The 15,434-nt window shown below is 38.2% G+C and overlaps 1 protein-coding gene and 1 long non-coding RNA gene across 3 annotated transcripts in view; one reads left to right on the plus strand and one right to left on the minus strand.

The window, feature by feature from the left end:
* LOC147167384 (uncharacterized) overlaps window positions 1–1,185 on the minus strand; it is a 94,349-nt gene extending 93,164 nt beyond the window's left edge. Inside the window, exons 1-2 of the long non-coding RNA XR_015096279.1 lie at window positions 766–1,185; window positions 340–520 (exon numbers count right to left, since the gene is read on the minus strand). This is a non-coding gene — a long non-coding RNA (uncharacterized LOC147167384). The remainder of the gene's footprint in view (window positions 1–339; window positions 521–765) is intronic.
* Window positions 743–15,434, plus strand: part of atg7 (ATG7 autophagy related 7 homolog (S. cerevisiae)) — a 40,847-nt gene continuing 26,155 nt past the window's right edge. Inside the window, exons 1-16 of one of the 2 annotated variants that reach the window (XM_086086921.1) lie at window positions 743–887; window positions 2,082–2,250; window positions 2,510–2,564; window positions 2,910–3,027; window positions 3,112–3,189; window positions 3,268–3,384; window positions 4,383–4,529; window positions 4,817–4,905; window positions 5,652–5,773; window positions 6,375–6,465; window positions 6,548–6,692; window positions 6,762–6,920; window positions 9,602–9,796; window positions 10,162–10,401; window positions 12,041–12,156; window positions 13,774–13,849. In XM_086086921.1, coding sequence (XP_085943047.1) covers window positions 2,097–2,250; window positions 2,510–2,564; window positions 2,910–3,027; window positions 3,112–3,189; window positions 3,268–3,384; window positions 4,383–4,529; window positions 4,817–4,905; window positions 5,652–5,773; window positions 6,375–6,465; window positions 6,548–6,692; window positions 6,762–6,920; window positions 9,602–9,796; window positions 10,162–10,401; window positions 12,041–12,156; window positions 13,774–13,849 — 1,902 coding nt within the window. In that variant the 5' untranslated portion in view covers window positions 743–887; window positions 2,082–2,096. Of the gene's footprint in view, window positions 1,230–2,081; window positions 2,251–2,509; window positions 2,565–2,909; window positions 3,028–3,111; window positions 3,190–3,267; window positions 3,385–4,382; window positions 4,530–4,816; window positions 4,906–5,651; window positions 5,774–6,374; window positions 6,466–6,547; window positions 6,693–6,761; window positions 6,921–9,601; window positions 9,797–10,161; window positions 10,402–12,040; window positions 12,157–13,773; window positions 13,850–15,434 lie in introns of both variants that reach the window. The other variant, XM_086086920.1, reaches the window with a different exon arrangement.

The raw sequence follows: 15,434 nt of genomic DNA on the forward strand, positions 1-15,434 counted from the left end.
AATTGCATACACCGGCAGAACATTGAAAAAAAGGTAAAATGCCGCCATCTGCTGGCCATAGTTAGTTGCTGTTTTGTGATTTTTACACGCGCTGCACAAGACGTTGCACTGCCCATTGAGAAACCTGATTTCTTAGATAGAGGCGGTACTGTAAATGGGCAGATACACACACGTAGGCACTAAAGGGTGCTCGATTTGTGAGTGCAGAGTGGTTTAATTTGATTAAAATGGATTATTTCAAAGTTTGAAATTCAGGAAAGTTGCTCTATAAACTGTTCTATTGGGCTATATTTTGTGATGTGTGGGCAAAGGTATGGGTGAAGCAGCCACAAATCTCACCTCTTCTCACGTATTGAACAAAGCAAATGCCACAGCATCTCTCTGTAGACGTGCTGGTTGATCATCTGGCACATATTGAAGAGGAAAACTCGACGTTTGGGTTTGAAATATATCTTTTGTGATGCCTTTCCTGGATGCTGGGCGGGATGAGATGAGGCTTCTGCACAAAACAGATCCACCCCTAAAGTGATCCAATGACAACATGGAAAGAAACAGAAATACATTATGCTGTAAAACTAATTAATAATTGTTTATCTTTGTGATGTTTTGACAAAACATGCCACAGACGTGTTTTTATGACACATGGGGATTGTTTAATTAAAGTTGTGGGGAAATAACGCATTATCCACCCCCCCCCCCCTCCCCCCTCAATTCCCCTTTACGCTTTAATCCAGCAGTGTACTTTCACGACTGTCCCTAACTCACCTAGTCCTGCGGTGATTTCCAAACTTCCTGGATGGTTTTCATTTAAAACAGCTCCTTTCCGGAACGTTGGACACCAAGGCGTTGCTTCACAACGATGTTTCATTTGAAGACTTGAATGGACGGTAGTGTTAACGCGACTATAAACTTTCACTGACGCAAATTGTTTGACTTGCTCTTCACAGTAGTGAACGTGTGGGCACACATTATTTAACGTGTACGCAAATTCGCAATGAAAAGAACCGGCACCTACAGCTTCTTGTCAGTATTCTCGTTTTTTGTCGTTTCTGCGTTCGTGTTTACGTTTTTATTTTTTGTATTTTACTCAATAATGCACGCACCTTAACAACCTTTCAAAAAGAATACTTCGGTTGCTATCAAGATAATAGACATACCCATGATGCACCGCTTTGTGACGCTCCGTCAAATCACGTGACCAAAGGAATACGGAAGCTAGGATCTCCTGGGTAAGTGAATCATATCTGGTTGCCAATTTTGACAGCGTTGTTAGAACTGCTTTTGACATTCAAATATTTGGAGAATGTAGTGACGTCTTGTTTTTTTAAGCGTGCTGCACCCGTTGGCAAACGCTGGGCGAGACTTTTATTGAGGGAACGTTGGCTAATAGTGGGTGGAAAGAAACCCTCCAAAATCTTTGATAGAGTTTGGCGTCTAGCAGTAAAACCGCATCAAAAAAGATAAATCACGCTGGTGCTAAGTAATCTTTGAAAATGCATGTTAAAATTGTTCAATATGTTTGTTTGTTTTTAAATAAAAACAAAAAACAAAGCAGCCCTACATACCCAAATTTAAACATTTGTTTGAGCACATCTAAGCTAAAAAAACAACAACAACACACTAATCAGGTTACTCAATTATATAAGTACTGAAAATCTGTCGCTTGTGTTTATCATGTTGGTTTATGTGCAGTATTATTTGGTGTTGATGCAATACATTCCAAGAAGTTTAGCTGGAAATGACCTAGGGCAGCTCAATGCTTTAGTCAGTCAGCTGCTGAGATTGGCCTCCTCTGTGTATTTTTGGACAGGAAGTCATACAGTATTTTGTGAATGCTCTCATCTTTCCCTGTTTTGCAGTTGTACTATGTCTATATGAATAAAGTCACTGCTTTTGTTATCACAATGACGCAAACAAATTTAAAACAGTACTGTAAATCCCTATAAAACAAAACAAAATCAAAACATGTAATATGATAACTTTCAGTCAGTCAACCAATGTCTTCTTTCTCATCTTCCCCAATATCAACATATCTGTTCATAATGAAAAGGAATTCTAATGTGTCAACTATTTTTGTGTAGCCATCTAGTGTCTTGATGGCAGCGTCCACCTCTGCAGATCTCAAGCTGCAATTCGCGCCCTTTAGCAGCGCGCTAGAGGCAGGCTTCTGGCATCAGCTCACGCAGAGGAAACTCAATGACTACAGGCTGGACGAGAGCCCTAAATGGATCAAAGGGTACTACTACAATGGTGAGACGCAAAATATCAGAACACATTTGCCTCTGTGACATGTGACATCCAAATTGTTTAATCAGAGACGGCCAACTTCATGAGCACTTCAAAGAGCCACCCCCGCCACCCCGTCCATCATAAAGAAGCACCAAAATGATTAAATATATACAATTATTTTTGATGAAAACATTGATTAAGAGTCCTAGCAGCTTATTTGGATTATGCACAAAAAGAATAATGTCTAAAAATGACCACTTGTCATTTATATTTCATACAGGTGATCCGGTTGGTTTGCCCACCCGTCTGACCTTGGAGTTCAGTGCATTTGATGTGTAAGTTGAATGACTCGTCTTTGATGCCAACAGAGCCAGATGGCAACATTTGAACAGATGATGTCCACAATGTAAATGAAAGGTGTCTTGACTGTAATTGACAGTCAGGTGGGATTTGCAGCAGATGGCAATGTCATAACCTCTTTGATCAATAGCGTCGTTTGAATCCACTTCTCTATCTAAGTCATTCTCAAAGTCATCAATTGAAAAAAATAATAAAAAAGTCAAGTGAGTCCAGACGCCTTGGCTGTTTGAATGTTAAACTGTAATGTAACTAAATGTAAAAAGCATATCAGAAAACCATAATGCAGTTTGTATTTAAAAAATAATAATTTTTAATACCAGAGATGGGTCCACACCGGCTCATTGTTGCGAGGCTGTTGGAAAACTGTACAACACCAACACACTGGATGCCTTCAAGAGTACTGACAAGAAGGCCTTGCTGGACAGAGAGTCCAAGGAGGTGAAATATTGCACATGACATGTAGAGGATGTAAAGTAGCATATAGTTGTGCTATGGAAAACCTTAACACCTGTTGTTTTGTAGCTTTGGAATGCCATACGGTCCGGAGAAGCACTCGCAGACCCGAGCATCCTCTGCAGGTCTATTCTGCTGACTTTTGCAGTACGTGCCAGCGAGCGTTGTGTAACAATTCACATGCACATTTGCGTTAGCTGACACATTTGTTTGCAACTTCCTTAGGATTTGAAGAAGTACCATTTCTACTACTGGTTCTGCTTCCCTGCTCTCTGCTTCCCGGAGGGGATAAAGATTGTAAAGGAGCCTTGCGTCCTGGAGACTGTTTTTACAGCAAAGCAGGTTGGTATGAATGGGCTTGGTAACATTTCTTGTGTGTAATTATACGGTGCACAAGTTCTACAATCACCCAGAATATTTTTTGCACCACACTGAATTTCATTTCCGGTTCTGTGCTTATCACACTGTTCATCTGTGCCATTGCCGGTGCCCTTCTGTGGTGACATCACAATAACAGAACATATAGCAAAACATTTTGGAATTATCAACATTATATATCAGCACTTGCATTATTACTATTTCTTACTAAGATATTTGATTGAAAAAAATTCATGACCTATTGTATTTGAAACATTAAAACCCAATATTGATTCTTAAAAATCTTAAAGTCCCTGTAAAGTGTAAATAAGAGTGTTGTTAACAAAGCTGCCAAATAGAAATGAAACTTGGCTCAGGCTTTAAAATACCAACAACAACAAAAACATGGAGACCTTTTTTTGTTTTCTGTAAAGCATGGCACCCAAGAAAGATGCATTTTTTGAGTTCTAGACATAGTTTGCTGGCTAGCCAACTGCACGCTGTAGTGGCAGAAAATGCGCCTTGCAATGAAAAAGTAACTTTGCATCGGTTTTCAACAGTTATTTTCAAACATATTAAATGTGTTTTAGAAACAAATATCTGAATTCACTCTACTGGTTCTTTAACGTGCCTTCATCTAGAAGACTCTAAGCTAAATTTGTATTCATTTTTATTTGAGTGTCCTCAAATAATAGATACAAATGGCACTGAGGCCTTGGGCAGTACAATACAGCCTCTGCTCATTGGTTTTAATTAAGGAGATATTAAAGAAATCAATAATTCCTGGATAGAGTAGTAATGCATTACATTTCATTATGCTTTGTTAAATGGTGGATATTAAGAAGTATAAGTTATTCATGATTACCCTTTTCAAGTTGGATATCTATATACCTGGAGCATCAGGGGTGTTCATTAAATCTTATCACCATACGTCAAAGCAAGTTTTCTCATTTATTCATGGCCTCTAATTGTCCCTGCCTCAGATCTCGGCTTTGCAGGAGGCCTACGATGGCCTGTGTACCAAAGGCGGGACCACTGCAGTTCCCTATTTCCTAATGAAGTACACAGATGATGCCGTTGAGTTGGCCCAATTAGCAGAGTGGAGGAAATTCTTCCCTGACTCGCAAAAGGTTTGTGTAACATTTTGTTTCTTTTCACAGCAGCATTATGTAATCATTTTGCCCCAAATAACAGCTTCACAATCACGTTTATGGCACACTGTTGGAGAACAGCATCCTGGTCGACCTCGATTGTAACACACTGTCAGTGCTAACATTCATTTTTATTTTTATTTATTATTGACATATGCTGAATTGCGGTCATGGTTAAAAAGTACTGTAGGGGGAGCCCTGGAGCACACTTTCATTCTGACATGGAAAACTATGGACAATCATGTTAATAGGATTTTTTCTTTTAGGTCGCCGTGGGTGTATATGACCCGTGTACTCTGTCTCAACATCCAGGATGGCCTCTGAGGAATCTACTGGCCCTCTTAGCAAGCCAGTGGTAAACACTCTCAACTGACTTAATGAAATAATGACTTAATTCATTCCTGGTTTAAGTAGCATTTTCGCATTCTTCACTGTCATACGAGTGTTAGCTACTGTATAATAAGGATACAAGTAAAATAAACAAATGCAGCTAATTAGCCTTGGAATACCCCTGAAAGAAATGTATTTGGTTCCATTTTGGTACCTCTCAAAGGTAACCTGGAGTTCATCTTTAGCTGCTGACTGAACTAAAGTCTCTTTTTGGTTGAACTCTACAAATTGTATTTTTTTTTTTTGTGGCCGCATGATTTTTAAGTTTTTTTTTTTTTTTGAATTGCTGTAACAGATGCAATTTAGGAATCATCACAAGCCAGCAGCGCAACAGCAACATTGTTTCCACCTCAAAAATTGCCCCCCCTTGATCAACCTCATAATTGTTCTGTTCTCACAGACACTTTTGAGCCAAAGCAAACATCATCTATTTTGTCCTGCGTCTCCCAAACCACACTGTTAATTGTTGATTCTGCTGATGGGAGAAATGTCTCACTTGTGCCAAGTTGTTTTCACTATAATTTGAGTGTTGTCATCTGAATGCGGCTATTCAGTGCCATATTAGGGGAAATGCGTTGCTATGGGAACTTGTTTGGATAATACCTCAGTCGGTTTCTGTATGTGTGAGGATTTTTTGTATTCATTCATTTCACGCTTGTGTAAGATCATATCGTATAAACACATTAATGATGTATTTATTTTGTGTTTTAGGGGTGCAAAGGTGGACACGGTGGAGGTGCTGTGTTTCAGGGACAGAACCCTGCAGGGAAGCCGCTCCATTCAGCACAGCATAATTTTTCACGTCCAACTACCCGAACTCCCATCCGACTCTGGTAATCTTTCCTCGGGGGCAGTGGTTGTCTTTATGTGTGTCTTAAATTATGTAAATATAAACCGTTTGTTCTGCTTGCCTTTTTTATTAGAATAATAATATTTATGCATTTGCGATTGTCTTCATGCATATCCTTCCTAACAGATTTTAACTCTCCATCTTGCTTGAATGCATTAGTTGGGTTGTTTATGCGTGGTTGTCTTCATGCACGTCGTAACTGATCTGACCTCTTCGTCCTGCTTGAATTCATTTCTTGGGGAGCTTTTTATGCATGTGTAGTTGTCTTAACTGACGTGAACCCTCTGTCCTGCTTGACTTTCCGCTTCTCTTCCTTCATATCTGTTGAATAAGGGATGAACTGCTGATTAAATGATAATAGCGGGAGGGGAACGGCGGCACACTGATCTGTGAAGCTTTTTGATGAGTGCAGATGAGGCGGCTTGGTTTGACCTCATCTGCCTCTCTTCGCGAAAGCTTAATAATTGGCTCTTAATAACGTAATGGAATGAAAGTCTCATTAGCATTTGCCAACCTTCATACTTTCTCTTTGTCACATGTACAAGTAAATCTTGTTTATTTCACTTTTGTTTATGTTCACACAGCATGTCCTAAAAGTGTTGGTTGGGAAAAGAATGCCAAGGGAGCAATGGGACCCCGAATGGTCAACCTCAGTGAATGTATGGATCCCAAAAGGTAGGTAGTGCAAAAAAACAAAAACAAAAAAACATCCCACCCGCTAGACGAGAATAGGAATTGTGGTAGCTTTCTTTTCCAGACTTGCAGAGTCATCAGTCGATCTCAACCTGAAACTGATGCGATGGAGGCTGGTCCCTTCACTGGACCTGGACAAGGTAGTCAGCACCAAGTGTCTTCTACTGGGAGCTGGAACGCTGGGCTGCAATGTGGCCAGGACTCTGATGGTGAGTCTGAAATAGATGGAAGTAGTTCTTAAAAAAAGTAAATACACATTTTTACTTTGCCTATGTTAGGGATGGGGAGTAAGACACATCACCTTTGTGGACAATGCAAAGATCTCCTACTCCAATCCGGTGCGGCAGCCTCTCTATGAGTTTGAAGACTGTCTCGGAGGAGGACAGGCCAAAGCCAATGCTGCTGTTGAGCGACTCAACAAAATATTTCCTGGTGTGGTGAGTTCAGTCAGGTTAAAATTACATACATTGTTTTTGGTGCCTGCGTGTTGTATCTATAAAAGGTTATACAGTAAATGAGTGTCATTAACAAAGTACATTTTTTAAGTGGTCGAGGTTGTCGCTTTATGACGTGTATTGACTTGGGGCAGAGCTGCCATATTAAGTATGGCGGAAGCACGAATGTCTTTTTATTAACTTCTCAATGAAATGCATAACTGACAAAGCTTAGGTGATGTTTGACCAGCTGTTGGTGAGTTAAACTGTGAAGCTAACATAGGTTCCCTTCTTTTGGGGTTTCATACTGACCTTTGAAGTAAGATGCCATAGTTGCTGTCTCTTACAAACCTGTCATGTTTCCAGTCTCTTTTTCCCAATTTTATCAAAAACATAATCACTGAATTAAAAATGTAATGATCTTTAAAACTCCTTCTTTAATACAGTGCTGTATGTGTTTCTTGGCCTTAGCACATTGCGTTACAAAGGATGCAATGGGTTGCCAAGAAAGCACTCTGACTCATGACTTGTCATGTAGTTCAACTCAGTCAAGTCCTTTTTTTTTTTTATACTGAGTCAAAGCCAAGTATTTCAAAAGTTTTAGCCAAGCAAGTTCTGAAATTCCCGACTCATGTCACGTCTAGGGGAACCTTGGACACGTGCATACCGTAAGGCCAGCAACACCAAAGGAATCAATTCATAAGGAGCATTTTATTTGCTTCACATGGAGAAAAATGCCAACATAAACAAAAGCACGCCTAAGTAGAAATAAAGTAAATGAATGACAAGCAACTAACCTACCTCCAAAAAGTAACACAGGAGAACAAAGGATCAACAAAAAAGGGCTTCTCCCTCCCTCTTCGACTATTTATAGATGTTTACAAGTATTTAATAGGACTGTCTCTAACAGTACCATTTACAAACAAAACATTTGCAAAGTTCTACACAGATTCCAAAACGATCTGAAGGAAACAGTTTACCAAGTCCATACACAACTAAAGTAAACTCCAAAACAATAGCGCCAAGTGGCATGACGCTCAAGTAACGGTTCAATTTTATAACCTCCTTTTGTATTGACTACCAAACTTGACCAGGATTAGTCACCATGATAACACAAAGCTGCACTCGTGTGGGTGCGAGTGACATGATGAGACGGGACAGTCACCACCGCCAAAACCGGGCATTTTAGAGTGGGTGAAGTACATATAATAGTTACATATTAAAGCATTTGACAATGTGAGTGGTTGCCGGCAGCAAGAGATCTATTTCATCTCCCCAGATGATCCAGAATGATCCCCGGGGTACTTGAAATGTAGCATTCGGCCGCCTCTGAAAGTTTTGCGGCACTTGTGTCAGAGTGAGATTGAAGTGTAAGGCTTAATAGCTTCCCACTCAAGATGAATGAGTCTGTCAGAGTGACATTTCTTCTGGTTAAGATGCGGCTGATCACACTATACATTTATACCATCCTTTATCTTTGAAGTGGAGACTAACCCGTGACATTTCACTTTGCCGTCCTATTGGGTCTATCGATGTAGATTGGCACACTGGGAACAGTTGTACAGCAGAGATGTTTTCATTATTCCCTATTGGGCAATTTGTTTATTTTTGGTCTTGTATGCCTACTAAAATACTCAAGATTGCTATATTACATTGTTCTACAATGTGAACATTTAAAAATATATATATATATTTCAATGTTTGTCTTTTTTATTTTGTGGTAAACATTTAATTCATATCTAAGGCAATGTTTTAAGTACTTAAAGAGAGGTTAACCCTAAAACAAAAATGAGCTATTACTGAAACTATTATCCCTTTGAAGGCTGACAAAAGACACTTAATGGCGAGGTAACAGGCAGGTGTTCTTAAAGCGATACTGTTACTTGGCAATTTTTAGCTAAGTTAGGTCTGGAATTATTAAGATGTGTTAATTATTTGCATTGATCATAGTACTGGGTTCGAGGGGTGAGAATCTTTGAATGTCTCACGATTCGATTCCGATTTTTTTTGGGCGTGCGATCCGATTCAGAATCGATTTTCGATTATGAACGATTTTTCATTCAAAATGATTTGATTGACAATGATTTTTGCTTTCAATCTATAGATGTGCAAGGAATTGTAATGATCTACTGCTAATTAGCGCGCTACTCGCGGCACTTTTATCAGTCAAAAGAACGGCTCCACATTGCACTTTTACTTTTATTGGAAAAGCTTGATTGTGACTTTTTCCTTCTACTCTCTAATGTGGCTACAACTTAACAGTGTATGACCGCGTGGAACCACACTGCCCCTAAGTGGCCAATTGGGTACAACATGAACAGCGCTCCAAATAAAGGCACACACAGACAAAGGCAAGACATTATAAAATAATTTAAATACAATTTATTTTGGGACATTTAAAATCGATTCTGAATCGTACTAAATGAGAATCGATTTTTTTGGGCACACCCCTACTAAGTTCCATGGTTATCACCTATTTTGTCATCACTATTCCCACAAAAACACATAAAAGCGATCATTGGTGTCATTTCCATCCAACTTTAAGTCCAAATCCAGGTTTAACCATGTCATCATGATGGCTAAAATATGCCCAATCTCAAATGCATGAAAATGGAATGAACACAGCTTGTTACATGTTGAATCACTCTGCCTCTTCCTCGCTTTTCCATCTTTCATCCGGTCAGAATGCAGAGGGCTTCAACATGAGCGTTCCCATGCCGGGCCACCCGGTGAATTTCTCCCAAGCCACTCTGGCACAGGCCCAGAAGGATGTGGAGCAGCTGGAGAAGCTCATTTCGGAACACGATGTGGTCTTCTTGCTAATGGACACGAGAGAGAGCCGCTGGCTGCCCACCGTGATCGCAGGTAGTAAGAGGAAGGTAAGGATGGAACATTACGCGTGTAATGTCATGATAGCTTAACAGCTGTCTAGAATGTCAATTTCAAAGTGTTCGCATATTTTCAAGAATTGATCCTTAGTGCATTCATCTGGCATGCCCCAAGAAAAATGAACTTGTCAACCCAAATCCAAAATGATTTTGAACTTGTGCACCCAATTCTTTTAAATTAAAAATAAAATTATAATTAGGATACAATTCTGTTTCCAGCCTGGAAAAACACTCCAAATAACGAATTAAAATCCACAAATTCATGTATTTGTGGCAATAATGAACATATGTAAACATTTGACCTCAACTGCACATTCTAAACTGCTTCACAAATTGTTGTCCATCTCTTTTGCAAGCTGGTGGTCAACGCCGCTCTGGGCTTCGACACATTCGTGGTGATGCGCCACGGCCTGAAGAAAGCTCGCCCAAATGTCTGCGGAGACGCGGACTCCTCCCCTTCCTGTTCATCCGCATCCTCTTCGTCCTCCACGCCAGCCGGCTCGGCGTCCACCGTCCCCGCGTCCTCCCTATTCGCCAACATTCCCGGACACAAGCTAGGCTGCTACTTCTGCAACGACGTCGTGGCACCAGGAGATGTAAGAACCCGCAGCACATACTGCATATGTACTCATTTGAATATCCTCACTTGATTTTCCTAATGACAACATTTTCACTTGCTTTCTCTTTACATGTGCATCATTATTCAATATAAATAGTGACGCACTTGTCAGTAGCAATCCTTCCAGAAAACAATAAATGCTATGAATGCTATTACACTTTGTGGGGCAAATGCTTGTCTGGTTCTTCTGGAAAATTCAACCTGTATTCATTCAACACAGCAAAAATGGCTTGATAATAATAATAAGAAGAAACTCAATAGCACAAAATGTCCCTAAGAATCTTTAAAGGATTGAAGTGGTAATAATAATAGTCAATGTTGTTGCCAATAATGAGGCGACTCTATTACAAATCTCCAATGGCTTGACAGACAAGCTCTTTTATTCTGCCAGTCCTCAAAACACACCGTTCATTGACCTTGACTTACAGCTGTTTTAATTTAAACACAAACACATTGTGTTATTTGAAAATTGACAGCCCACAGGTAGTTCGACCCGCAGAGCAGCGACACAAAAGCATTTTTCTGTGCAGGCTTATTATCACCACCATATGTAGTCGTGATATGCTTTTCAAAAATAACATCCTATTGTGAAGTTGGAAAACCTCACAGAAATTCTTCACCTTTTTTACTTTTTGCACCTCGGATGCATTGCTTTTGTCTTTTCCTCCCACACAATGTTTGAATAATTATGAGTCATCTTTCTCGTTTGGTGTTGAAGGTTGCACTCAATTGTAACAGTCATTCTGCAGCTCTCTGTTCTCTGCTATATCAGTTAAAGAGCCTTAACGCTAAATAGGGCTGGGCAATAAATCGAATCAATTTGATACATCGTCATTTTAAAAATCGGATCGCTGTAAATCTGCTACATCGTGAAATCAAATGTTGTCTTTTGGATTGGTAAAAGTTGTTCTTATGTTCCATTACATCAAAATATTTTTGTGTTATAATTTTGCACAAGTGTCAGAATGCTGGATGGGTGGTTTACGAGACATGTTTACAATAGTTACCAACTCCTTAATTGTGGCATTTAAGGACAAACTATGAATGCTATGTTTGTTCAAACTGATTTGGAATCAGTATATATTATTATTGTCTGAACATTTTGAACAGGAATTATTTTTGAATAAATTAAACCATTAAATGTTTGAATTTATAAGATTAAAATCGTAATCGTCCTGAATGAATGATATTTTATTTTTGGGCCATATCGCCCAGCACTCATGCTAAATGCTGGATACAGTTCTCTATTTTGCAATAGATTCATCTAAAATCATGCATTTTTGCTTTTCAAAGTGTGGGGGACTACTCGTCAATCTGTGTGTACTTGCATTTTATGTTGTACATGGTGGTAACTATCCTGATTAACTGGTGAGGTCGCATTCATTATAGGAACCATACATTACCTTTTTCACATAATTTCTAGTCATTCAGGAAACGTATCATTATGCAACACTTTATTTCTATAAGTCTCCGCAAGTGTTTACATTTTCAAATGATCACTTCCACATTCATAGGAAATCACAATGTCAATGGCATAGATGTAAAATCTAATAGAAACAATGACAGGAAAGCAGCATTTAACCTACCAATATTATTGTTGTTGTTTTTTCCAACAGTCTACCCGGGATCGGACTCTGGACCAGCAGTGCACTGTAAGCCGACCGGGACTGGCCATGATTGCTGGCGCCCTGGCGGTGGAGATGATGGTGTCCATTTTGCAACACAGTGAAGGGTGAGCAGTTACCACAGCAACATTATCCTGACTTGAGTTGGAAGTGATGACGGCCATGTGTTAATAAAAGTGGCCTGTTTAATGCTGAATCGCTCGTACGAAATAAGAACGTGTCGATATTGTAGTAAAGTAAATGATATTACAAATATTAAATGTTGTTAAAAAAAACGGTTCATAAAATGGCACTTGAGTCAGAGGAGAACATGCAATCTCCACATTGAGAGGGCACAGCCGAGATTCAAACTTCAAGCCTCAGAACTGTCAGGGCGACAGTCTTACCATTAGGAGTTTGGATGTGATACAGCCTAAAAATATATGAACAGTATATGTAATGAATGGATGGATAATAGTAATATGAACCAAAAAACATTTCTGTTTTTACCTGGAACAGACAATAAAGCTATGTATCTAAATATACACAGCCAGCACAAAATCTCTTCGCATATTGACAGATGACGTTTTAGGCCCATATGGCCTACTCCGTGTGGTCACTTTTAGTGAATGGGAGGTCTTAAAATTGATCATAGTCCTTATCTCATTCTCTGCCATTGACGGCTATAGATGTCAAAAATTCATTAGAACTATCTCTATTAGTTTAAAATGTTTTCCACTTTTGTTAAGTTTTTGTTGTTGAGTATGAAAACCTGGGTGGAATTTGTTTTACATTTAGAACAGATATAACATTTATGATTAATTTTGAAGTAACTAGTGAAGTCATACCATTAATTACGAAAACATTTAATTGCCTGAATTTTTAATAATCTTTTCTTCTTCTTTTTTATTTTTTTTAATTATTGTATTTTTTTATAATCTTTTCTTTTTTTAAGAAAATATTATAAAAAAATTAGTGGCGTCAGGCGATAATTAAAAAAAAAATCATAATTAATCGCATGACTTTACTAGTTAACTTACAATTAATCACACACTTTATATCTGTTCTAAATGTACAATACATTTGTGATTAACCGTGAGTCATGCGATTAATCACAATTACAAATTTTAATCGCCTGACGCCCCTAATTTTTAATAATCTTTTCTTAAAAAAAAAAGAAAAATTAAAATATTATATATATATATATTTTTTTTTTTATGTCTAGGTTTTCATACTCTTGTTAACAAAAGTTGGAAAAATGTTAAACTAATAGAAATAGTTCAAATGAATTTTTGACGTCTATAGCCGTCAATGGCAGTGAATCAGTTAAAAGGTCTTAGTTGCAATTACTGTGGTAAATTACAATGCTATTGTATCTTGGGTTTAAATGCATATGTGGTGTGCTAAAGCAACATTATTATTTTTTGACTTGACATATTATTAGTTGTCACATTGCTTCTTTTGGATAAAAAGCTTTGATTGCTAAACTTAAACTCCATGGCTGCACTGCCATGAGGTTTTTGCCTTGTAGCCATGGTTACTCATTACAGCTCAAAAATTCAACTTTCTTAATGTGTGGTTTTTACTTTTCTGATGCATCGTCGCTCTGCAAGGGTTCATGATCTTTTGTTCGTTAGTGCCGCTTTTCGCAGTATTTTATTAGATCCAAATTGCTCATCATCCCCGCATGGCATTTATATGAAGGATGTCACCTTGTGTGCCCCCGCGGCCCCCTCCCCTTGCAGAGGCTACGCAGTGGCCAGCAGCAGCGATGACCGAATGAACGAACCTCCCACCTCACTTGGCCTTGTTCCGCATCAGGTAACGAGGACACACTGTTCCTCCACATCAAGTTAAATCAACAAAGCACATTGCTCTAATATGCCTCTAATATAGCTGCATACACACTTAATGATGATGCAGTGCAGTTCTACAGTACTTTTGACGCAACCACTTTCACGAAAACAGTGATACCTCCAAAAATGAAAGCCTTCACTCTAAACTTGACCTCTTAAAACTTAAAGAGGAAGTCAACCCCCCCAATTTTTTTTAACAATAATATGTTGTATGGATGTTGAGATGGATAAAAACGGATGGATTTTGCTTCATAAGTCATATTCCAAAAAATTTAATATTAATCCAAATGTCATGTTTAGACTAGTGAGGTCACATATAACATATTATTGTCAAGAAATGTTTAAGGATGACTTCCACTTTAACTATCGAGGTAGTGGTAAATGTAAGCAAGTGTAAATGCAAGTTAAGTAGTAAGTCCTGATGAAGTTGTAATATTTCATGAATCGAATAAAAAAAGAGAGATGACAATATCTACTTCACAATTTCAGGACAATCTAACAAAAAAGTAAATAAAGAGAATAAAATGATAATTTCTATAAGAGTGTATTCTTGTGAGAATAGTCAATTTTACAAGGAACGTGTGAGGCTAAATTAATGATACCAAATAAAACTAGAATGAAGTAAAAGTACTTACCTGTTATAAGACATATCCTGACATTCTTTTCTTTCTTTTTTTTGTACACTTTTCATAAAACCACAATTGCTGTATTATAATTTTTCAACATATGTAATTTGTACTTGGTAAAATTGGTCCTTTTATGAATTTGATGACAATAATCAGCATTTTACATGAACAATACAAGTGTAAAGAGACTTTCCTGTAATAAAACTAGAATAAATGACGGTTAAAAAATATTCCAAGTCGAGAATAGAGAAAGAAATGCCACTTTTTAGAAAATGCCGTCATTTTGCAAACAAAAAAGACTCACTTCAGAAAAGATATTTGTAATATATGAGATTTTTCATTCCTATGTCATTGCTGTGTCACGGTCGTTGCAATTTGGTATTCACTGGGTATAGTTTAGCCTTTCTTTTGAACATTAGTATCGCTGTAAAGGGAGATTGTTCTTGTTCCCATCATGAACATAATGTCCCAATGGGTTTGACAAATCTGTTTTTGTAAGTATGATGGATATAGTTAACATGCTCTCTTGGGGGGAGTTGCCATAGAAATACCAGCAGTTCCATGAGTGGAGTTGTACCGTTCGTGTGCGTGTATTATTTTAGATGTTTTACTTTTTTGCGTGGAATACATGTTAACCGTACCAATACGGAATAAAGACAGGGAGTAAGAACTTTGACAAACAGGCGCAAACCAATCTCATAAATTGCATTATTATTATTCATTAGTTTCCCCTTGTTAACAAAACACTCAGTGCAAGATGATTACGTGTTTATGTAGATAGCCAATCTGTGCTCTTTTTGCAACAACTTCAGGTGTTAACTCTCTCACATGACATTTGCATAGTCATCATCAACGTCTTTATCACTTTGTATTCATCAATCACACTGACAAATTCTGCCATTTGCTCGACACATCTGCTGCTCA

Source organism: Leptonotus elevatus, chromosome 10 (genome assembly GCF_054856555.1).
Source record: "Leptonotus elevatus isolate MCC_2025b chromosome 10, RoL_Lele_1.0, whole genome shotgun sequence".
Lineage (NCBI taxonomy): Eukaryota > Metazoa > Chordata > Actinopteri > Syngnathiformes > Syngnathidae > Leptonotus > Leptonotus elevatus.